Source organism: Arvicanthis niloticus, chromosome 15 (genome assembly GCF_011762505.2).
Source record: "Arvicanthis niloticus isolate mArvNil1 chromosome 15, mArvNil1.pat.X, whole genome shotgun sequence".
Lineage (NCBI taxonomy): Eukaryota > Metazoa > Chordata > Mammalia > Rodentia > Muridae > Arvicanthis > Arvicanthis niloticus.
In genome coordinates this window covers 68,272,585-68,298,289 of record NC_047672.1, presented here as the reverse complement: position 1 = coordinate 68,298,289, position 25,705 = coordinate 68,272,585, and the positions used below count along the sequence as shown (strand labels likewise).

The window sequence follows — 25,705 nt, the reverse complement described above, 5'->3', positions numbered from 1 at the left end:
TCCACTCCCAGCACCCATAAACTTGTAGTGATATCATAAAATGTAAAAATGTATTAAATCCAACTTTAAAAGCTCCCATATTTTATCAGAGTCTCAATGCTGTTTAAAAGTTCAAGTTTCAATGTCTATTCTGAGATTCAAGGCAATCTCTCTCTTTCTTCTTTTTCTTTAACTTTTTATTGATTCTTTGTGAATTTCACATCATGTACCCCAATCCCACACTCATCACCCACATTTCTCAAACCCACCCACCCCTTACAACCTCTACTTGTGGAATGTAGTGTGTCACAGTGTGTCCTGCCATGTACCTTTATGTTTAAACATATATTCTTTCCTTACAATTGTTCATTGCAGTGACTCGTTGGCCTGGTATAAGGCCTCTGACTTGTGATACACTATCAATACTGGAACCTCACTAGGACTCTTTTTGGATATCCAGTTGTTGTACTATGTCATGGAGATCCTTTTAGATGTGTGGGAATAGCTCCTTCATGCACTCCAGCAGTTCATTATTAGGGTAGATGTTGTGGTGAACCAATTCAAAGCTGTGGATTTAGGTCTGAGAGGTATCAAGGTTGGTCAGCCCTCCAGCTCTCTTACTCTTACACCCACAGGGCTGGCTCATTTACAACCACCATATAAACAGGGCCAGCTCTACCCTGCTGCCTAGGCAAGGTGCAGGTTCTGCTGTCCCAAGTGTTGCAGTTGGTAAATGACATGGCCAATTCTCCTGCTCTCTGGCCTGGCGTAGATGTGAAAAGGTGAGGGAGGGGAAGGGCTGCTGTCTTTCCCTAGTCTGAGCCACATCCCAGCAGACAAGAGGCAGAACAGACGCCTGTCCTCATACCCTTGGGGCCAGCTCACCTGCAACTCCAACATCCAGGGTCAGCTCTGCTATGCTGCCCAGGGAAGTTGCAGGGCCCACTCTCTCAAGTGCTGCAGTATGTGAGCAGCAGGGAACAGCTCTCCTCTAAGTCCCTGTGAAATCAAACTAAAATAGCAGAGCACATACATTTCCAGCATAAATGGGCAACAATATATTACCATTGCAAAGGGAAAGAAAGGGAGCATAGAGAGAAAATGATGGACCAAAGCAAGACTGAAAATCAGATGAGAAAACTCCAAATTCTGCACGTCCGTGTTTCATGTCAAAGCTCACTTCAGACTGACTCTTTTCAGCTTTGTTGGTTGTAACATATTTTTCTCTGGTTCCTCAATGCATCTGCAGTTCTCCTTGGACTCTGTCCCATGACTGGCATCTCCAACATCTTGGCATCTGCAAGGCAACCCAAACTTCACCTTCAGAGCTTCATGCAATGGCCTCTCTAGGCCTTCATTCAGGGACACGCCTGGTATATTCCTGGCTTCCACAACTTTGTTTAGTTACAAAGGGAGATTCTATAACCTTAAATCTAAAGCCAGAGCCAGGATATGGCTGAAGTTGCCAAGTTCTGCTGACTGCTGGGACCACAACTTGGCCCTCTTTTTTTTTTTTCTTCTTATTTTATTTTATTTACATTTAAGATGCCATCCACTTTCCCCACTTCCCCTCCCTAGAAAACCCCTGCCCCGTGCCCCCCCTTTCCTTTTTGCTTTTATACAATTTTTTTTAAAAATGTTAATCAAAGGATTTATAAGTTTGGTAATGCTCAATCGGAAGCGTAACCCAATACCCAACCTAGATATAAAAACTATCTTTGACTGGTGGAGACCTGTGAACATCTGCCTCCATGCCCCCTCTCTCTTTCTCTCTCTCTCTCATCACCTAGCTTCTCTTCTCCTTCATCTTCTCTCCTTGCTCTATCTCTTCCTCTCAGTGCTCCTTCCCACTTAGCTTTGGCCCTGGTTTTCAGTTACATTGTTATCAGATTCTATAGTTGATGGTTTCCTTCACTGTGTATGTTTTCCTTTAATTTCTTTTCATATGTTGGAAGCTTAGCTGGGTGGCTCTTTCCCCGAGGTCACTACTCCCTGATTCCATTCAACATCAGTCTTTCAACCTTCAATCTCCTTGAGCACTGAACTTGGCTCCATTACACTTTCTGGTGTTCCTTTTCTCCTCAGACGGAATATGTTTTATACTTCCTTGCTCTACTTGGTCCTTTTCATGATAGTTCTGCATTAGTGTTATCACTACTAACCACATGACAAACTCAATACGAGACTGTCTTGAAACCGTCTTTGCCACTGCCATTAATCTCTTCAATTTACCCTAGGCAGATTTTTTTTTTTTGGAAGAGGGCAGACATCAGCCATAATATTTGACAGAATATTGCAAGAGTGGTCTCTAAGCCACTTACTAATATTCTTTTCCTCTAAAATATCTAGAGTCAAGCTCCACAGTTTAAGTCTTCTTCAGCACCGGCTTCCATGCTCCTAGGAGTATGGCCCATTAAGCCCTGCTTGAAGCATTCAATTCCTTTTCTAGTCAAAAGTCCACATTCAACCAACAAAACAGTCAAAGAGATACCCCACTCTCTGGTACCAAGTTTTGTCTTGATATTCTATTGCTGTAAAGAGCTATCATGACTGTGGCAATGCTTATGAAGAAAAACATTTAATTGTGCTTGTTAAGATCTCAGAGGTTTAGTCCATTGTTATCTTGGAGGGGCACATGACTGCATGCAGGCAGACAGTGCAGGGGGCAGCAGGAGGAGAAAGACACTAGACCTGTCTTGGGTTTAGAAAACTGAATGCCCACTCCCAGTGACTCACTTCCTCCAACAAGGCCATGCTTACTAATCCTTTCGAAGTTGTGCCACTCCCTGATGACTACGCATTTAGATTAATCTATGGGGTGATTCTTATTCAAATTGTGATACTTCCTTACAGACAAGTTCACAGCCAATATGATCTAGGTAGCTCTTCAATAGAATTTTTTTTTTCAAGTCACTTTAGGCTGTGTCAAATTGATAAAAATAGCCAGGACATCTGTTGTGATTGAAATGATCTGTAAACCTACATATGCTATACATTAGCAATAAAAGATACTTTGATTATATGTTGAAAATGATAACTTGTATATACTTCAGTATATACAATAAAATTCATATTTCAATAATAAAATATTTATCTTTTTTATTTTCTAAAAGTTACTATCTTACTAGGTAACTATAATTTTATATGCAGTGTATGTTTTATTTTTATTGACTATACTGAAAAGAGATTTACAGATTTTTCTAAACTTTACATCACATAAAAACACTGGTCACTGGCTTAATATTTAACAGATGCAGCTTCCTTTCCACCTTTTGTTGAGAAGTCTCGGACACTGCGATTCTTTTCCTCTGACATCTGCAGGTAAGTTTCTGGAGAGTAAACATTAGACTTTTGCCATTCTAGTCTTAAAACAAAAGAATGGGAAGCATAATTATTTATACTCTTTTTTTTTAAATAGACAAATATTTCTCTTGATTTCTTAAGAATAAATGTGGCAAAATTAGCTTACACATTACAACATTTTATAGTACAAGTCATTTTCTTTGACATTTCTGAGTGATATTTATCAGGTTTGCTGATAAAATTTCAAGATTTAAAAATCAAATGTAAAGGGAATCTTATCTTTATGAAGATATCTAAAGAAGATGACACATTTATTACAGAACTATGTTAATGATCCACACGGCAAAGTTGATGAACTGGTGGGGTTGAGAATATATCCATGATTATGGAAATCAACACAACTACCCTTGATCTACAGCCTTATCCCTGAAAATGAGACTATAGACAGATTTACTGATTACACACCCCAGAATCATTACCCTATGTATAAAATTTCTGCAAACAGCACTTTGTCACAGAGGGGTAGCTAGAGACATAGCATTGTTAATAGCATGAGTATAAAATATACATTCTTTAGTTCTTAAAAAAATCTTCTAAGGTGAAGTTTCCACGTGAACTGTCATGGGTGATAAATGTCAGAGAAAGTTTTTATATTAAAATTCCTCTATCTAATAAATATTTATATGTCCTACTCAATTATATATTTGTGTTCAATTTAGAACTTTCTGTCTTTTAAAAATGCTTAAAGAAAGAGCCACATAACACGTGGTGGGGTATGTGCATTGTGTGCCTGGAGCAGATATCTATCACTCTGTGTCTACCACGCACAATTCTTTGTGTCAGAGCTCATTCAATATTATCTCTGATCTTCAGCTACCCACATGTCTTTTCTATAAATTAAAGTATTTAAAATTTTATCAGGAATATGTGACTTTTTATAAGTTAAAGCAAGAATATAAATTAAGCAAAAAGAATCAGATTTCTAGAACAGGAGTCAGTTCTCTGGTATGAAGCTCTTTTCTTGAAAACCCATGCAGGTCTATCTACGCTGTGTTTGGATCTGAAATTGACCTTAAAGGAATCCCCGTGTACAGATTTGTTCTTCCAGCCAATGCCTTTGCATCACCCCTCCAGAATCCAGACAACCACTGTTTCTGCACTGAAAAAGTCATCTCCAAAAACTGTACATCTTATGGTGTGCTAGATATTGGCAAATGCAAAGAAGGTTTGTAGATACGCTCATTATCAAAGTTCATGTGAATCTGTGTTTATTATGCTTGAAATTTTTATTCTTTAAATTGCAACATGTAAAAGTTAGATAGGGCTAGATTATATTATGTAAAATAAGCCACATTTAGAAAAATAAATACCACACAAATGTTCTCTTATATGCAGAACGTAAAGTTAAATCTTTCTCTGTCTGCCTGTGTCTCTCTCTGTCTCTCTGTCTCTGTCTCTTTCTCTCTGTGTGGTAGGGGGGTCTTGAAACTACAGTAAGAACCACAATAGCAAAGAATAAGATAATGACATTCATGTGACAAGAAAGCTTAGAAAAGTCCTGCTAGTTGGGCATATGAGTACAGAAGAAAGAGGAGATGAATGAATCAGAATAAAGTATCCTGATATCTAATGCAATATTAACTCATAATTTTTTCTATTGTATCTTTAAAGTGAAAGAAAGCAATCGTAATGAAACATAATCTTTGATAGTAGTACATTTTGCTGTGCTTTTATGTGGTTTCTTTCTTTTTCTTTCTTTCTTGAAGCTACTGTTGTGTTTCAGTATTATAAAATTGAGTTATTAGAAAAATCACACTGGTATTACAGCATATTGTTTTGTTGGTTAGGCAGAAAGAAAAAAGTCCCAGTATACAATGAGTTTTCTAATCATCTACCATGGTTGTAGCTCCCCTCCTTCTAGAAAACAGAGAATAAAATTAGCTGTTATTGTATCTCTACAGTAATAATGGAAAAGCACAGACCTCAGAATCCTCCTTGTTGTGTTTGTATTCACTGTAAAATAATGAGAATAAAGAACAAACTATGAGATGTTCGGTATATTTGTAGCATCACTTGCAGTTTGAACATGAACATGTTTTAATTTGGTTCAACAGTGAAGATTTGAATTCTGGAAATTAGTGTGTGAAGAAACAGATAACCAACTGTTTAATAAAATGTCACAGATGTTAATGTTATTTTGCATAATAACCACAAGTAATGCTCTTACCATCTGCATTTCAAAAACAACTATATTTAAATCTTCAAAAGCCTCATCCTTTAGCAAATATTTTAACTAATATGTGAACTATAAAGTAATCTATTTCCAATTGTCTCTTAAAATGTGTCTTCAGGAAAGCCCGTGTATATTTCCCTTCCACATTTCCTACATGCAAGTCCTGATGTTTCAGAACCTATCGAAGGCTTAAATCCAAATGAAGATGAGCATAGGACATACCTGGATGTGGAACCTGTAAGTTATTGTCTTGTTGATAGATTTAGTTAATATTCTTCTAAAAATAAAAAGTATACATTCTTGGGTCATAGCCTTAAGATCAGTGAAACTGTCAACGAGAATAAAACTTATTTCTTCACATTTTAATGTATGAATGGCAAGAAATTTATTTTTGGTTCCAATACATGGGAGTTTATAAGGGTTTTGATGGAATCAAGGAATTCTAATGATAAAAGTTAGTGTAATTACCTTATATTCTTATTATTATTATTATTATTATTATTATTATTGCATTTACTGGATTTGCTTTCGTGAGGAATCACTGCTGGTGGGGATTAAAGCATAGTATGATTATATGTAAGTTTCAGACAAAATATATAACAAGAATAACGTATAACAGTTGCTATAGTACTACTATTAACATTTAAATTTTCTTGATACTCTTTTTGAACCTTTGAAGGGAAATGATGAATGTAGCTCAGTGGTCTGACACTTGCTGGCTCTCAGCATCTGAGAGCTGTAGAAACACATTTCTCCTTAAATAATGGAAGTCTATAATACTGCTTTTTATTGATATGTGGACTCTGAATAAGTAAATATTTGTACATATAGTTCAGTAACTAACTGGACTGAGTTGGCCTTTTATATGTTTTACTAATGCTACATTTTTCTGAACCAAATTATGTTGCTTTCACAATCTAAAGAAAACTTTAATGTTAGCTAAGACAAAGAAATTTCCCATATATATGTTTACATATATATATATTATATGTAGATACAATATGCGCATATAAATACCTATAGAGCATGATTACTTATTTGCTTATGCACAAAGTTTAAAGGACTCTAATTTCTTATTCTCAAGAATTCTTCCATTTTTAAATACAAAATGACTCTCTTTGTATAACACAAAAGGTAAAATCTGACTGTTATAAAGGAATATGTTAGAAGTGTGTAATTATTTAAATTTCTTATTTTTAGATAACTGGATTTACTCTACAATTTGCAAAACGACTGCAGGTTAACATACTGGTCAAGCCAGCTAGAAAAATAGAGTGAGTTTCTCTAACAATGTTGATTTTTTTTTTTATGCAGTAGTAGCATTTTCTTATAAGAATGTGAGTAGATGAACAAAAATGGAAAGAATGTCTTATGTTTTTCATCTTTATTCCAGTATAGAATTATTAAATATCTAGACAAATTTTACTTGAAGAAGTATCAGATCTGATGCTTATTGAAATGGTGTATTTTAACTACTGTTAGTTGGATATTGTTGGCGGTACTTCTTACATACCATATATCCAATTATAACGTCTAGGTCATATAGTTTTGTAGATTAAAATGTGTACCTATAACCCATAAAATATAAATAGAAATCTACATTAGATATGTGAATGGAGAATATGAGAGACATCTGAATTAAAATTCATTCATTGAACAGAACAAAATCAAAGAACTTAAGCAATATACAAGAGTAATAGATATCTGATAGTTTATTATAAATGTATTTTAAGTATGAATAAGTATACTCACAATTATTTTCAATGTGTATTATAGAGCATTAAAGAATCTGAAGAGACCTTATATTGTACCTATACTGTGGCTAAATGAGGTTAGTATTTCATTATTCATTAAAACAATTATATAAAAAGCTTTTGGTATTTAAAATGACATATGTACTATGTAAAGATGTATTTACATTGCCTGAATATATGCTCTTACTTACACTTTGATTTATTACTAGAAAAAAGCTAAATTACAGCAAAGTATTTGTTTAGTTTCATTGTTTGTTTTTCAGACAAAGAATTTTACATATTTTACTTATACTCGAGTAAGAACACTCAAGAAAGAGACATGCATATATGTAACACCACAGAATTCATGACTCATTGACTATAACAGAGATAATAAAGAACTAATTATTTCGAGTCAGGTAGTTCAGACTAGGCTGACAATCCTATTGCCTGACATCTTACTGTAAGCTACAAAATTGATTAGTCACATAATTAGAAAATGCATTGTACAAACCTTCAGAGAATGTACAGATGTTGACCTTTGCAAATTCTCCCTGACACTGGGAAACCTTTGGAAAGTTGTGACCTATTTCAAAGAATTTGAAAGCTCAAATCGATGTTTGTGCACTGCTGAGTACTAGGTGGCAGATCAAAGCGGGAAAGGAGTCATTGCTGCACATCAGCAGGTGCAGTATGTCGACTTTGGATATAAGGAGAAGTTTACATAGTTAGCTGACACCTATGGATGCATTTAAAGAAGATAATGGTACAAAATTATTTTGTTTTGTTAATTTACTCACAAAACATTGATGGTTACCTTGATTGCAGACTGGCACGATTGGCGATGAGAAAGCAGAAATGTTCAAAAACCAAGTGACTGGAAAAATAAAGCTTCTTGGCCTGGTAGAGATGGTCTTACTTGGAATTGGAGTGGTGATGTTTGTTGTTTTTATGATTTCATACTGTGCTTGCAGATCTAAAAACGGAAAATAAGTAAGTGCTCTAGCAAAGTGTGTATCATTTAACTATTTCCATCTTATCAAAAAGTGATTATACATTAAGGCACAAATATTCTAGACATGTTTAGCCAACCATAATGTCTTAATATATATCCCAATTTTTGATGTTATTGTTGTTAATTAATAAACAAATGATAATTGAAACCATGACCATAGGAAAACTAGCATAATGATATTTTTTGTCCAAATAGACTCTCTAATTTTTTACTTTAACAATTATTAAAATTATACTTGATGGAAAATTATAATTATAAACATTTTAGTAGATTTAAATGTATAAGAGCAAGATGAAGATGTAGAAATATCTAGATTTTGATAAAACACAGAGGTAAAAGAAATTATCATCATAAACCTTTGGTTTATGCTTGTAGATGCTAGCCATGACTTTTCTCAATCAGGGCTCAATAGTTTGACATCATAATAATGAATTGAAAGTCACTGTCTAAGAGTTAGAATATAAAATTACAAGATAATAATATAATTAATTAACTGAGCCACCCAGTTTAAAGAAAAAGTACATAATTGTGGATAATACTTAGGAGTCTTGGCAAAATTGTACAGGGTTTTTAGATAGTAGTGACTACTGTGTGTAGATATTAATATCTTTTTTTATATATGAAAAAATGGAAGCTTAAGCTACTTACCATGGCCTAAGTGGAAGTGAACTTTGAAATAGAAGTCTCCAATTCCTGTCAGAAAAATGAAGTATGGGGAGAAAATGATTGGTTTGAAAAATCACTTCAAAATAAACATTCTACTTAAGCCAAAGTTGACCATAATCTGTGTCTTGAAAACAAATTAATTCTAATAACTGATATTGAACAAATACTGACAATGCTAAACATTTTACATAAATTATTACATCAACCCTATATATGGTTCCAGTAACCTGGAGTAAATACTATGATATATCTTCTGGAGACATTTTAGAAAATTATAACAAAAATCAAATTATCCATATTGAAGCCTAAGATAACCATGTTAATGATTTCTAAAGTAATGTGGAAGTTAGGTATCAATATTTGTTTTTATAGGAATTGAGCATCTAAATGATGTAGAAAAACACAACTCAATGTTTTGTTCTAGATCATTTATGTCACTCTTCCTCAAATTTCTTTGCACAACATGCATTTAAAATGCCAACAAAACACATATACATTGTAATGCTTAAAATAAGAGGCAGAGACATGACAGGTAGTTAAGAGCACAATCGCTCTTCCAAAGGACCCTTTCCCAGCAGGTGGCTGCTAGCTCCAGTACCACTTATTGATGTCTTCACCTGACCTCCCCAGTCATTGCACATATATGATGATGGACAAAGAGACATGCAGGCAAAATATCTACACACATAAAATGGAAACTTCTAAACCTACTATATGTAAGACATTTATTTTCAATAAAAATATGAGAAAAATAAATGTCTCCTTCAAAGTTAAAATACTTTAATATTTCTCATTAGCCCAGCAACAAGTTATATTGGAACAAATGTGAACATATGTCGATATCATAGATTAAACAGAATATCCACCTAAAATGTATCAAATCCCTGCTCAAATATAAAAGCATGCCTGTACAAGATATTATTTTATTTAGTTAAATGAATAACTTAATCATTGTTTAATGATCCTTGAATATAAGTTTTCTTAGGTTCATATACTATTAAGGAATATCAGAATTGAAAGCTCTTGGTGTCTTATTTTATTCATACTTTCCACTGTTTTAAATATATAACTGAATGTATCATATCTTGATATAATGATATATAATATAATATATGATATAAGACTATTTTGTCTTTTTATTATCTCACTGCTTTCTGATTGGTAATGTTTCTTCTACTTTACAGGTAGTGAATGAGCCTACATTATCCACTGGCTACATCTTTGGTAAAACCCATCTACAAAACGAAGACTTAATATATGCTTTGTTTTTTACCAAACACACCTATCTTTAGTTGAAGAAATGGTGGTGTGTGTTCTCTCTCTCTCTCTTTCTCGCTTATTGCATATATATATTTATTTGTAAATATATATATGCAATAAGACACAACATATTTCAAAAGATTAATATGTCACTATAGCCTATATTTTTTAATAAAATCTTGCACTTTTAAAAGTCCATCATTTGCAACTGAGTGGACTTCAATTTCTATAGAACCAATTATCTTGTTTGGTTCTGATTTACTGATTTATTCCCTGTTGGCAAATTTCAAGAATATACATTCTAAGAGAATTTACTTTTCTTCATTGGAGGAAACTGCTATCATGTCTGGAGTGGCCCCTTCATTTATAGCAAATATGTCTTGTGACTGTCAGCACATGGTATGTCATAAGTATGACATCTTTTGAAAGGCTTAAGAATGAAAACAAACAATTGCTTATATATTGCCATTGCTTATATATTGTTTAAGCCTCTCTCTCTCTCTGGAGGCCTTGGCAATAGCAAGGCCAGATGTCACAGTGACTTTTTTTTTTTTTTTTTTTTTTATTAACTTTCTAACACAGAGCTTATATGTTCTGCTCCTTGCCATGAAATGGACATTTTTTAAAGCACACTTTAGTTCTTCACATGTTAAGTATGTTGTCATGTTCCAAGCTGCATAGCTCTTTAAAATACTGAGTAGATATTTCTCTTTCTGCTCAGCTGAAACTAATGCAACCTCAGAGAGCTGTTATAGTGTTAAAAGATGTAAATGATAATATATGAATTATTGTATGGAATCTTACAAAAACTAGAATGAGCTTTAATATATTTTGTGGCAATATCTTCTGCTTTCATAATCACTCCAAAATAGAATGGTTTCTAACATTAAAAGATGTTGTTCCTTGAATTCAAACTTTTTGTCTAGTTACTATTGCATCACAGCACGTAATGATTTTTTATGGAAGTATTCTATCTGAAGTCCTACATCTTTCTGAATTGTTTAACCTTCCTGCTATGTCTTAATCCAATTGGAAAGAGATATGTTGTTTTAATTTTGTAGCAGCAGTGTGAGACTGAAGGCAATTTTTTCCAGGGTAAGACACATTGATAGACTGTTCTGCATTTTTTTTTTTTTTTTTTTGCAGAGTAGCCTATTACAAAGAGTATTAGTCCCAATAAATTCTAGTTCAAAAGACAAAATAAAAACAAACATTTTGTGTTGTATACTTAAAAAAATAAAAGGAAAGGAGAGGCAGCGCTCTTGTCTAGATATGAAAGTAATCAAAAACAGCATGGCAGCTTTAGGCAGGAGTGCTGGGTCAGTGGTTAGGAGCACTTGTTCCTACAGAAGACCTGGATTTGGTTCCCAGCTCCTATATGTCTGCTCATAGCCTCATATAACTCCCGTTAAGGCTGATACAATGCTTGCCTCTCCTCTTCAGCCTTCTGCATGCATGTGTTGAGCATTTATACACTCAAGCATACATGTGCACATGGAGTTTAAAGACAACATGGAGGAGTGTATGAGAAGGTTGTAGGAGGAAAGGAGAGTGCGAAAGCATGTCATTGTAAACTTCAAGTGTAAAAGAAACTTTTTCTTTCTTTCTTTTTTCTGCTCTTTGTCTCTGTTTTTGCTTTTGCTTTTCTTTTTTTTTTTTTTTTTTGAGACAGGCTTTCTCTGTCTAGCCCTGGTTGTCCTGGAACTTGCTACTTGCTCTGTGAACCAGGCTAGCCTACATTTGCCTGTCTCTGCTTCCTGAGTGCTGGGATTGGAGGCTTACACTGAGTGGTGGGATTAAAGGCATGTACCACTCTCCCGCAAAAAAGAATTTAAATAAATAAATGGTTAAAATTTAAAGAACATTAAAAATTAATCACATAGCTCTAGGTATAAGTTTTCAGTTTTTTTAAAAAATCCTATTAAAACCTCAAGTTAAGCTAACACCTCGTTTTTTATTTTATTTTATTTACATTATATTTACATTTCAGATTTTATCCCCTTACCCCATTCCCTCCTCCACCCAGGAACCCCTTAACCATCGCCCCTCCTCCTGCTTCTATGAGGCTGTGCCCCCACCTGCTCCCCACTCCCACCTCCCCACCCTCAAATTCCTCCCCATTGGTGTTTAGCCTTCATGGGACCAAAAATCTCCTCTCCCACCTATGCCCGACAAGTCCCTACAGATACAGATGGAGTCATGTGTCCCTCCTTATGTGCTCCCAGGCTGGTGGTTTAGATCCTGGGGAGCTCTGGTTGTTTGGTATTGTTGCTCTCCTCTTGGTGCCACCAATGCTTTCATCTCACAAAAGAACACACAAGGTATTTTACTCACTGATAAGTGGATATTAGCCCAAAAGCCTGAAATAGCCAAGATTCAACTAACAAACCACATGAAGCTCATGAAAAAGGAAGACCAAGTGTGCATGCCTTGGTCCTACTTAGAAGGAGTAACAAAATACTCCAGGGAGCAAATATGAAGACAAAGTGTGGGACAGAAACTCAAGGAGGGGCTGTCTGGAGACCATTCTACCTTGGTATCCATCCCAGGTGCAGTCCCAAAGATAAATGCTGATATGGATGTCAGGAAGTGCATGCTGACAGGAGCCTGATATAGCTATCTCCTCAGAGTCTGACATATCCAGAGGCAGATGCTCACAGCTAACCATTGATCTGATCAAGGGTTCCCAAAGGAGAATTAGAAGCTAACACCTCTTAAGAGAAATCTTTCAGATATATGAAGGTACTCAAAGCATAGAGATCGGTGTCTTTTCTTTTAATGAGGATGGGGAAGTTATTGCTCTAAGATACTGACAGAAGTAGCTTTACCAGAGTTCAGAACAAGGCTTGAGATTACACCACATGGCTGCAGTAGAGTACTACGAAAAGATGCATTGAAAAGAATAGGAAGAACAGTTCATACTAACCACATCATTTTCTCTGCAAAGCATGAACGGAAAGAATTTTTACCTAGAAGGGGGTATTAGACTTTGCTGTAGACTTTAACATCAGATGTGCAACAGTATTGGGAGACACCTGCCTTCCATGTCTCACAAGGAACCTGATACATTCTCCACGACTAATGAATCAAGCATCCAAAATTCCATGAAAGTAGACTCTCTGTACAGCATAACAGCAATACTAGAAAGTTACAGTGGCATTACAGTTCAGGAGAAACTCATAGATAGGGATATTTCTATTGCTATAAGCTTCAGACATGTCTCAGTATGCACTTGCCACTGCTCATATGGTTTCCTTGTATAGTGTTATGGACTTGAAGCATCTTATAACACTGAAACAGAGAAAGTGGCCCAAATACAGGTGGTGAGCTCTGTGCTGATTCTTAGCATAGCATTTAATGACATTTTTACACAGAGTCTATAAAGAATGGAAAAAGTGCTTTCTTTCTCAATTGTGTGGATGCTGGTGCATGACCACAGCACTAAAACCATCAGGAAGCACAAAGTGTGGAAAGATGGGGATGTGGACAGACTGCTTGATAAGAATTCAAACAACTGACCTATAGATGTTATGGCAAATTTAAAAATGTAGGGAAACACCTGATCTCAGTAAGAGGAAAGTTAAAACAATACTGAATAATGATAAATAATAGAAGAACTCCTAGAGGTATAAATTTATACTGCAGAGATGTAGTAAGTAATACAAATAGCATGGTATTGGCACAAAAATAGACACTTTTATCACTGGAGTCAATTAAAGACCCAGACATAAATTTAAAAACCTATGGATACTTCAGGGTTTTTTTTAATATATAAAGAGGCAAGAGATATACAATCAAAAAGGAAAGCATCTTTACCAAATGGTTCCGGTCAAACTGGATGTCTCCAAGTAAAAGAATATATATATATGTATATATATGTGTGTGTATGTGTGTGTATATATATGTATATATGTATACATATATATGTGTATATATGAATATATAAATATATTCATCGCCATGTACAAACATAAATCTAGGGATCAGATACTGACCTTGATAGAAGAGAAAGTGGGGAATAGTCTTAAACTCATTGGCACAGGAAAAGACTTACTCAACAGAACACTGTTAGCATAGGCATTATGATTAACAATTAATAAATGGGACCTCATGAAACTGAAAAGCTTCTGCATGACAGAGGACACTCTTTATTAGACTATGGAGCAGCCTAGACTATGGGACAGCTAATATCGAAAATGTATAAAGAACTCAAAATACTAAATACCAAGAAACCAGATAACCCAATCAAAAATAAAGTACAGGTATAAACAGAGACTTCTTAGAAGTGAAAACTCAAATAGCTGAGAAACACTTAAAAAATGTTCAACATCCTTACCCATCAAAGAAATGAAAATCAAGATTACTTTGCAATTTCATCTTATCCCTCTCAGAATGAAGATCACTAAAGCAAGTGACAGCTCATCTGGGTGAAGTGAGGGGACCACTCCTCCTCTGATGGTGTGAATGTGTGTAGGGCACTGAGCTGAGAGACAACCAGGTCTCTGGTTGAATGAGCTTCAAACCCCGGAGACCCTTTGAGGGACAGTAGGCCGATTGGCTCTGTTCCTAGCCCCCTGGCGCTCTCAGCTTTCGCCCTTTACCGCTTCACAGCCCCTCCCTCAGAGAGGTTGAGAGGTCTACAACCATCGGGTCACGTAGGAATGGTGCCCCAGGCTCTCCTCACATGCATATGAGGCATCCCCAAAACCTCAGACTAAGCCAATGAGGTTACCTGCTGCTAAAACCTTCACCCACCCCAAACTGTATATATTGAGCTTAATTGAGAAGTAAAGCACACACAAGAACCATCCAGGTGTCTGAGAACTTCTCCGCTACCTGGCCAGCGCTTCCCGGCTTAAGAGCTGTAACCCTTTAGAGCCCGCTGGGCTCCTGGCTACCTAGCCTACCTAGCCGGCACTTCCCGGCTTAAGAGTTGTAACGCTTCAGAGCCTGCTAGGCTCTTCTGCTACCTAGCCACATTCCCCGGCTAAACAAAGAGCTGTACCACTTGACAACCCGCCAGCTCTCCCTGGAGCCTGCCTGGAACGCCCAGCTGCCTTTCTGTCAGCTAGTTGGCTCCTTATCGGCCTGGCCCGAGCCTGGAACAGTTCAGCACAGAGTAGCAGGGGCAACACCTGGAGAAGATTAACCAGCAACGACGGACAATGGACGCCAGAAGCAGCAGCAGGGGCAGGCAATCCCCCCCTCCCCACTCAAATGTGAACTGAGGATGGGAAGTGAGGGGACCACTCCTCCTCTGATGGTGTGAATGTGAACTGAGGATGGGAAGTGAGGGGACTACTCCTCCTCTGATGGTGTGAATGTGAACTGAGGATGGGAAGTGAGGGGACCACTCCTCCTCTGGTGGTGTGAATGTGAACTGAGGATGGGAAGTGAGGGGACTACTCCTCTTCTGATGGTGTGAATGTGAACTGAGGATGTGAAGTGAGGGGACCACTCCTCTTCTGATGGTGTGAATGTGGACTGAGGATGTGAAGTGAGGGGACCACTCCTCTTCTGATGGTGTGAATGTGAACTGAGGATGGGAAGTGAGGGGACCACTCCTCCTCTGATGGTATGTGTGTGAACTTGTACAGCCACTATGGAAGTCAGTGTGGTGATTCCTCAGCAAACTGGAAATTTATCTATCTGAAGATCCAGCTCTACTACTCTTAGACAAATACTCAAAGGGTACTTTATTCTACCTTGGAAACACTACTCAACCATGTTCTTTTTCTCTGTTTATAATAGCCAGGGATTGGGAAAAACCTAGATATCCCTCAACAGAAAAATGAATGTGATATATCTAAGCCATGGAGTATTTCTCAGGGGTAAAAAAAAAAATCCTGTAACTCTAAGATACATGAATGGTACTAAACAAAAATCGTTGAGTGAGGTATCTCAAATTTAGAAAGGTAAATCTGCTATGTGTTCACTTAATTCACTTAAAGGGGATATTAGCTAGTAATTAACTGATAACCAAACTCTAATCCATAAATCTAGAGAACTTAGGTAAAGAGGAGGGTTCTGGGGAAAAGCAGTGATCTTTCTGTGAGATTGAAATACAATAGATTTTACCATCAGACTGGGGAGGAGGGTGAGAATAGGAGTTCAGGAGTCAGATGGGTGGATATGGATGGAAAGAGAGTGCTGGGAGAGATGGGTGAAGTTAAGAGGTGGTGGAAATCTAATACAATGGAAACTGCCTGGGATCTCTAAAGGTGATTCTAATGAGGGCCCTCTCAACTGACCAATATCTTGTACCCAGGTAAGGCTTCAGGTAGCAGGACTAGGTTATGTTCAATTGAGTTGTTTGCCAGGGGAGTCCTCTGAAAATTCCCAAATAATTCAGGCTATTTCTAAGACCACCAGTTGCTCTCCCCAAAATGACAGTGGAGTCCCATTTCTGAGAAAAACACTCACACAACTCATTGAACATGGAGAAGTCATCTGATGCCTACAGGAAGCACTCACCCCTAAGTTGCAATCTCTTTGGCATGACAAGGTACTTTGCAGGCTACTGAAGGAGAAACATGGACACCAACTTAGCCACAACACCTTTGACCTACTGTTCCGCGCCCCTTCCGAGTCCCCTTCGCCCGCGAAAGAGACACGTGAGGCAGTGTTCCTGTAGTTACCACAATGAGGCTTTATTCTTGTATCAGCTGAAGCGGAAGACACCAAGCCCCGAAAAGGCACTGCTTATATGCACTCTAGAGTGGCGTGTTCACTTCTGATTGGCTGCTTACTCATCACCCCATATTACGCCCCAGGATGGGCAGTGGCTTGGCAAGCTTTCGCCTCTTGCACCTGCGCAATTTAGTTGTTTACTTGTGGGAGCACCGGATGTCAGCGCCATCTTGTAATGGCGAATGTTGTCACCACTCACCATGGCTCCCTACAATCTGTTTTACTTGAAAAATATGCCAGAGTAATGGTAACACAGAGCTTGTGGGAGCAGACAACTGATGCCTGATTTGACCTAAGGCTCACTTCGTGCGAAGCAATTCATACCTGACACTGCTTTGTTAACCAAGACCCAGAGAATGGACAGTCCAGAGACAGGGTAAAACCAAACAGTACTGGTCAAAAACCATCAATAAAATGATTCTTAATGATCCTCTGCTGTACTCATAGAGAAATGGCTTATCCACTCATCATCACAGAGGTTGCCTCTTACAGCAGATAGAGATATATTCAGAGACTCCCAACCAGACATTATGTGGAGAGAAAGTCTAGGTCTCCACCAAAGCTTTCCTCTCTGAGCTCAGGGAATCCTGTGAACAAGGAGGAGGAAAGTCTGTAAAACACAGAGGTAGAGAACAACTCCATCTGAATCTACTAAACAAGGCTTCTGAGAGTTCACAGAGATTGAAGCAGTGTGCACTGGGCCTACATAGGCCTACATGCAGGTTCTCTGCATACGATATGGCTATTAGCTGAGTATTTTTATGGGACTCTCAACTAGGAGAGCAAGTGGATCTCTGACTCTTGCTCCTGCTCTTGGGACTCTTTTGCTCTTGTTAGATTACCATGTCTCACTTCCATACGATCGTTTTGCCTCATCTTATTATATTTTATTTTGTTTTGTTTAATTTCTATCTCTTAGAAGCCTGTTGGTTTAAAATGAGAAACGAAAAGGAAGAGTACCTGGAGGGGAAGAGAGGTGGGCAGGAGCTGGAAGAAGGGGGGAGGAAACTATAATCAGAATATATTGTAGAGGAAAAGAATCTGTCTTCAAAAAGTAAAGGAAAAAAATTTCAATCTCAGAATAAATATGAATACTTACTTTAGATGGCAAAAATACTCTATTGACTTTTTTCTTTTAAGCTTTCCATTAGAGACATAATATAGTAAGGTAGTGCAGATGCAATTAAATGGTAGCTGTGTTCAACACTGTATATGTAAACATATATTCATACACACGTGCATGTGTGTGTAAATGGATTTTAAAACTTTATCTTTTATATATGAAATACACAGATATTTTCCTGTAAATCATATGTGGTTAGAATAAATGGAATATCCATGGTGCTCAATAGGTAGAAGCAAGAGATTCATGAGTTCAAGGCCAGCTTGGACTAATAAAACACTATCTAAAAAAATAAAAACATAAGAGAAGGAAAGAAAGAAAGAAAGAAAGAAAGAAAGAAAGAAAGAAAGAAAGCATTTACATATTCCATGTTCGATAATGTATGTTTATTGTACTGATAGGTAGGTTCAAATATATTTAGTTTTGCTAATGAAAATAAATGGTATTCAGAGAAGATATTTGCATACTGGTAGTTGTTCATAAATTCATTTGTGGGTTTCACTCCACACAAAGAGAATAGCATTTAAACAAAACCTCTATTAGGTTTACTTGTAAAACTAAAACTGCTCTTTAATTAGTTGAATTTAAAAGTCAATCACATCTGCAAATGGGCTTAGAAAAGTCAACAAAATTTGAGAATGGGTATTTGTATGTTGTTGCTTCCAAGTACATGAAGAATTTGAATTACAGGTTGTCTCTGAAAATGTATTTGTAAAAACACTGAATACTTAGGATTACATTAGAACACGTACAACCACTGTCAGTCTTTAACGTGTTATCATCGTCTGAGCTACATCATACCCTTTCTGGCTATAGGTCACATAGCACAGATTTTAGTGTTCCAAGCCCAGCTCAGTGTGCTTGCCTGAAGTTCTGTGTATTTGAGATGCTGGAGCTTTTCTCCTGTGGCCTGCCTCTTTTAGCTCAAAGGGTTTTGAACTAAGCTGCTATTGAATATTATTTCCTATTAAATGAACAAAACTGCCTGTGTTTATTTTCTTGTTATTCATATGTTATTGGGGTAAGCTATATTAATGACCAAAGAGTGAATTGTATTTATCCAGATCAAATTCGTACAGTAATGCTTGGCAGGTATTTTGTTTGTTGGTTTGTTTGTTTGGTTTGGTTTGTGGCTCCAAGGTAACTATAATTTTTTTAAAGCTGTTAAATTTTTGTTCAAATGTTAAAACTTTACTCTTAATTAACATGATCTGACTTGTTATTGTATTTTTTTACTACATTTGGCTTCTGCACTGTTTGAAGTTGCTACTTTAATTTTGTATTGTGTACTCTGGAGTCATTTCCAGTTTTCTTCTTTCTCAGATATTCTAAGACAGTACTTACTAAGTCTTCTGTTTCACATAGTTTTGAAAGGAGACCACAATACAGCTAGGACATGTATAAATATTTGGTACTGTTGTGGCATTAATTATCTGAATTCTGAGACCCTAGCAGCATCCAAATCATCTAGGAACTTGTTAATACTACAGAATTTCAGGTCCCATACCAGTTAAAACTAGTAAGTGTAAGGTAGTACATAACTGACTCACATGTGCCAAAAGAGTTGAAAAGTGAGGTGTGATGTCTCAGGAAGCTGAATTACCTGCAAGACTTTTATTTCCATGTTGCTGGTATTAAGTTGATTTGTGATCAGAAGGACATAAGAGATCAAAGCTGGATAAGCATATTGAGCTGAAATGAAATCCAACTGACTTGAGAATGTCACTATAAATATTCTTCTGCTTGTCATTTTACTCTGTTCAGGCGGTAAAATGATATTTGCAGGCAGCAATAAAGCTAATCTGGATGGCAGTGTGGAGGGTAAAATCGTACTAACTTTATGTTCCCTGGGTTTACTGGAATGTGTTATCTGATTTTTTCTCAACAAAATGCTTGACAGATTTACTGCACTAAGTAGAGGGCAGGTGAGGAGGAGCTTAACAACATGGAGGTTTGTTGTGTGCCCTAGAAGTTTGAAACAGAAACGATCCACTTGGAAAGAAAAGCTTTCAGGATCTAGCAGTTCTAGGTAGATATTTTGTGTATACAGAATATCCTAATAGGTAACAGTTGTTAATGTTGGCGCAAGTTAGGCTGGGTCACAGAGTCATTGGACCTCTGTACTACAGTAGTGAGCAGGAAAAACAAGAAACTAAAGAGAAACCGATTGTGGCTGGCTACTTTGTGCTATGCAACAATATGAACTTCAATATGCTGAGTGGCAGGCATGGAGGAGCTTAAATGAATGATGGATCAAGGTACCAAGTTAAACATATTTCTGCCCTAATCTTATCTTTATTCCAAACAAATGAGGCCTAAGGAGTTTGTAGAAAGATGGATGTATAAACCTGGGAGAGTGAAGAGGTATGGAAAATAGTTTCATATATTCTCACTTCTGGCAATTAAAGAAGTTTTTTTTTGTTTTTTGTTTTTTTTGTTTGTTTGTTTTTGGTTTTTTTTGGTGAGCTCCATGAGAATCAAGAATGAAAATAGACATTTAAAAGTCTTTAAAATCTGACACAGACTGAGAAACACAATTTTGAAAACTTTCTTTTTGCTGGGGTCAATTTGAAATTTCTGTGTGTATCAATGTTGCATATTTACCAGCAGGTATCTCTGAAACACCTAAACAAGTTCACAGCTTATAGGTTTATGCAACTGTGTCTGTATGAACTAAAAATTTAATATTATGTCCTCCTTTCCTTGCCTTCCCATGTTAGCCTAATCCTTTATACATGGAGATTGTCTAGAAAAGTAAGAGGGAATTTCAAGCAAAATGAAATAGAATTTGCTCCTGTGAATAATGTTTTGTTACAATGCAAAGTGTCCCTTTACTGTATTATTTATCTTTTTTGTTTTATTTAAAAATGTTAGCTCTATTAATAAATAGAAAGAGCAAGAGTAGATGAAAAGGTGGAAGGAAATAGCCAGGTTAACCTGTGGGATACATGTTACAATTTTTGTTGAAAATATCCATGGATAGAACTAGTAAATGTACATGAGAACTGTAATGTGCAGGACACATGTATCTACATGTATCATATATGTGCCATAATTTTCCCCTGCTGAAAATGTGCACTTTACCAGAAAACATCAAATACATTTGGCCCTGGATTCTCTCCAGATGTGGTCTGGTGTACCTGATCCATGCTCTCTCCACTTCAAGAGTAAATTTTGATGCCATATACCTTCTACATTTTGTTCTTACTTCCTCAAATTCAAACACACACACACACACACACACACACACACACAGAATGGGGAGGAGGCAAGGAAGGGGAGAAAGATGGGGAGGGGAGGGGAGGGGGAGAGGGAGAGGGAGAGAGAGAAACAGAGACAGAGACAGAGACAGAGAGACAGAGACAGACAGAGATAGACAGCGAGACAGAGACAGAAATAGAGATAGAGAGACAGTGACAGTGACAGAGACAGAGGGAGAAGAGACAAAGAGGGCGATGGATGTCAATGCTCTGTCCACATTTATAAACCTACTTCTCTCTACTCTGGATTCTCATTGAATACTTTAAACTGATTAATACATTGTTTTTATATTTTGTTTGAGATATTCTGTTCTCAAACCTCTGCAACTATGCCTAATGATATACCAGTAATGTACCATTGCATCAAGTTAATTTTCTACTCAATACTATGGCCCATATTGAGATTAAAAATATTTTTTCATTTTGAGTAAATAAGCATGCAGAAAATAAAGAAAATTTAAAAGGTTGAGTAAATTATAAATGTCACATACAGGAAAGAGGCTTGAATATTAAGTAAGATTTTGGAAAGAGCTTTAGTTAAGAAAGGATATCCCAAGATACAACTCACAGACCACATGAATATCATTAAGAAGAAAGACCAAAGTGTGGGCGCTTTGGTCCTTCTTAGAAGGAGTAACAAAATACTCATGGGAGCAAATATGGAGACAAAGCACAGCACAGAAACTGAAGGAGGGGCCATCCAGAGACTGCTCCACCTGGGTATTCATCCCATGCACAGTCACCAAAGGTAGACGCTGATATGGATGACAGGAAGTGCATGTTGGCAAGAGCCTGATGTAGCTGTCTCCTTAGAAGTCTGCCAGAGCCTGACATATACAGAGGCGGATACTCACAGCTAACCATTGATGTGATCATGGGGTTCCCAGTGGAGGAGTTAGAGAGAAGACTGAAGGAGCTGAAAGGGTTTGTGACCCCATGGGTGTAAGGCCATGAAAGGGGTCTTGGTTTTGGTTGAAGCGCTGGCTGGAAAGCCTGGAGACCCAACAAGTGTCTATTGCCTGTAAGGGACGGGCATCTATTCCACTGTGCTCCCAGAATCCAGGCTCCTAACATGTGGCTTGGAACTCCATTGACCTACACTGTTTAGTCATGTTTAGGGAAATGCAGTTCCCCACAAAGAGCACAGGTAGAGGGTGTGACTACAGGCCTCATGCCCTAGGGAGATTTACATACTAATGAGATGCCTGAAGGCCAGAGGGTGGACCAATTAAGCATTCTTCCCCAGCCCCTCACCCTTTCTCCCTCCCTATTTAACTCAGGTCTGCCCTGAGTTTGGGGGGGGGGTACACATCCAGATTCAACCATCATCCATCATGCCAATAAAGCCATTTTAGAAACCCAAGGACTTTCTCGTGTCATTGGGGCCGCCTCGTGAGGAACTGTGGAGAAGGTCTTTAATGAGCTGCTGTAGCCACAGCCACCATGCCTAACTTCTCACCTGGAGGAACTTTCAGTGTTCCCAGCCACCTTACCCACACATGGGGAGAGCAACAATACCAATCAAGCAGAGCTCCCAGGGTCTAAATCACCAGCCTGGGAACACATAGGGAGAAACTAATGGCTCCAGCTGTATATGTAGGGAAGGATGGTCTTCTTGGGCATAGGTGGGAGAGGAGATCCTTGGTCCCATGAAGGCTAGATGCCCCAGTGTGGGGGAATTTGAGGATGGGGAGGTGGGTGGGGGCACATCCTCATAGAAGCAGGAGGAGGGGGGATGAGATGGGGGGTTCCTGGGTGGGAGGAAATGGAAAAAGGGGATAACATCTGAAATGTAAATAAAATATCCAATAAAAAATAAAAGATGGAAAAAAAAGGATATATTTACAAGGGTAACTGTGAAATAGACAGGTCGTTGTAGAATTTTAATCATTAATACCAGCAAGTAAAGTAAACATTTATTATTAACCATTTAATCCATTGACACATTATAGAAACAATGAACAAACTCCAAAGTTCAGTGTCTTTTGTAGGATGTCTGAATTTAAAATATTAAAAGTAGATTTCACTTAAATTTGTATATATGCTTAATAAGATATTTATCACTATTGAAAATTTACTTCAGCTTCCCTGAATAGGAATTAGGAATGTTTTTATTATGAAGAACTTGTTAGAAAATATAGTTTCTAATTATTTAATTTGTGCATGATTTAAAAATGACAAGGATATAAAAGGTTCCTACAAATTGCTTGCTTTGTGTCTCAAACATCTGTTGACTTCCTATTCTTAAGATTCCATTGGCAAATCACACATTCAATTCTAACAGTGACTTTATGATTTTTATTTGCACTAGATGTCTCTTTTCTTGACTCCACAGCTACATTGAAAGCTCACCACCAAATGTTCCTTAAAGTTCTTGCTGTAACTCTGTGAAATTCTCTTAGACCTCAAAGAGGTTGGTAAATATTAAACCTTCCTTTAAATTCTTCACCCAGGGCCAACTTTAGTCATCACCTTACAATATGTATGTAATTTTATCCTAGCTTTCCAGAATTGTCACCTCATAGTGTGAATACTTGATTGTCAAAGAGAAGTTGGGAAATATTATTAACTGTGACAGAGTCAGTGATGGTCCCTCAAGACTGGTCTGCATCCATCTCATTTAGATACAATTAGGAGGGAAAACACTGCAAATTCTACATATTTGTTTACTGAAGGACATCTCAGACAATGATGCAATAATCTGCAGAAGCAGAAAGGAGCGTTCAGGTCCATGTCAACGTTAGAACACATGATAAAAGCATAGAACAGATGGACAGCTGTAGGCAGCCTGCTTGCTGCCTGGCTGCAGAGAGACTTCAGGAACGTGATTGGAGTGCCTTGGAGATGTTATGAAGATACACAGTTTTCAAAGCATACATTTGAAATGCTAATTTAAAGAATTAAAGAATCTCTCCAAGCTGAAAGCTTTTCAAGTTGTCTCTTGAGCTATCAATAGCTACAAAAATCTTGTCCTAGCCACACTTCTTATAGCACCATTACATCTCTGAGTATTGTAACACATCTACAATACATGTTATGGAGTCAACCTAGGTCTTCACCATAAGAAAACAAAGAGAATGTGATATACACTACAACTATTATTCTATATAGTATATATTGTATAGACACAATGGAGATTTATTCAGGATTGAGGAATAATATTATTTTGTTGGCAGAAGAGTATATATATATATATGCCATATATAATCATATATAAAGTGAGATAACTTAGACATTCACAATTCAAAAGGATGATACCATCTTCTAACTTCCTTGAGCACCTGTAGTCATAAGTCTGAGTGTCCATGACACACACGCACACACTTAAATAAAATAAGTATTTTCTTGAAGAGAAAAACTAGGGGAAATATATCACACACACATAAACAGACAGATGCGTGTATTCATGTGTGTGTACAAACATGCATAGCAGCATTTGAAATGCCATTTACGCTCTCTTCTCTCATGTTTGCATAGGTGTGGTACTTGTCTCACACTGGCAATGACTGAATACTTTTCTCCCTGCACTGTGTGCCACACTCCTCAATTACGCATCTACAGAAAGAGGAAGGGAGAGCACATAAGTGTAAATACGATGAGAGTACAGGAAACACCTGGAAATAAAAATGTCTTATAAATCTTATCACTAAGATCAGCACACACCTATAAAAATTACCAAGAAGGAGGGGGAGGAGGAAGAGGAAGAAGAGGAGGAGGAGGAGGAAAGGAAGGAAGGAAGGAAGGAAGGAAGGAAGGAAGGAAGGAAGGAAAGGTTAAATATGTTGAAATAATGAAATCCTCACATTTAAGAACAAAAGCAACTCGTACATGGTATCTTGGCATATTTAGCTATATGACAACAGATACTTTATGGGAAAATGTCCTTATAATAATTTTTGGGAAGTATTGGACATTAATAGAACTGTAGACAACAGACAAACAATATTAATGTTCTTAGGCACCAAAATTCTCTTACTTAAGTATTTTTGTAAACTTATGTATGAAACACATACTATCTCTAGCTGATATCTGCAGTAGTGGACTTATAGAATTTATATTGTATAAGTATCAACACAAAACATTATTTTAAGGTTTCTGTGTTATACTAATTATGTGTATGCCACATAGCTAACAGCTCTAGAAAAAAAAAACACTGGAAAATTCACTTGAACTTTAACTGTCTAAGTCATAGCAAAATTTTCCATTACATACAAAATTGTGAAGTATAAAATGGCTGAGAAATTCAGGGAACGCTTTTGATTTACTCACAAGAATATAAAATGGCATTGTTTCCCTGATATGTTTCCCATGTGAACAAACACATGCCCAATCATTTTGTAAACCTAAAAGATTAAACAAAATCCAGCATCTATTATTTACCTTGTATCTATAAAGCACATGATCTGCTCTAGTTTTCTTTCTTTTTGAGTTATATTAAGTAAT

At 37.0% G+C, this 25,705-nt stretch overlaps 1 protein-coding gene across 6 annotated transcripts in view; it reads left to right on the top strand.

The window, feature by feature from the left end:
* The window catches only part of Cd36 (CD36 molecule (CD36 blood group)), an 86,789-nt gene extending 75,686 nt beyond the window's left edge, over positions 1–11,103 (top strand). For all 6 annotated transcript variants that reach the window (XM_076913141.1, XM_034518731.2, XM_076913140.1 and 3 more), the window contains exons 9-15: positions 3,231–3,300; positions 4,320–4,507; positions 5,634–5,752; positions 6,716–6,789; positions 7,292–7,346; positions 8,077–8,241; positions 10,114–11,103. In XM_076913141.1, coding sequence (XP_076769256.1) covers positions 3,231–3,300; positions 4,320–4,507; positions 5,634–5,752; positions 6,716–6,789; positions 7,292–7,346; positions 8,077–8,241 — 671 coding nt within the window. In that variant the 3' untranslated portion in view covers positions 10,114–11,103. The remainder of the gene's footprint in view (positions 1–3,230; positions 3,301–4,319; positions 4,508–5,633; positions 5,753–6,715; positions 6,790–7,291; positions 7,347–8,076; positions 8,242–10,113) is intronic.
* Positions 11,104–25,705: the final 14,602 nt, after the last annotated feature.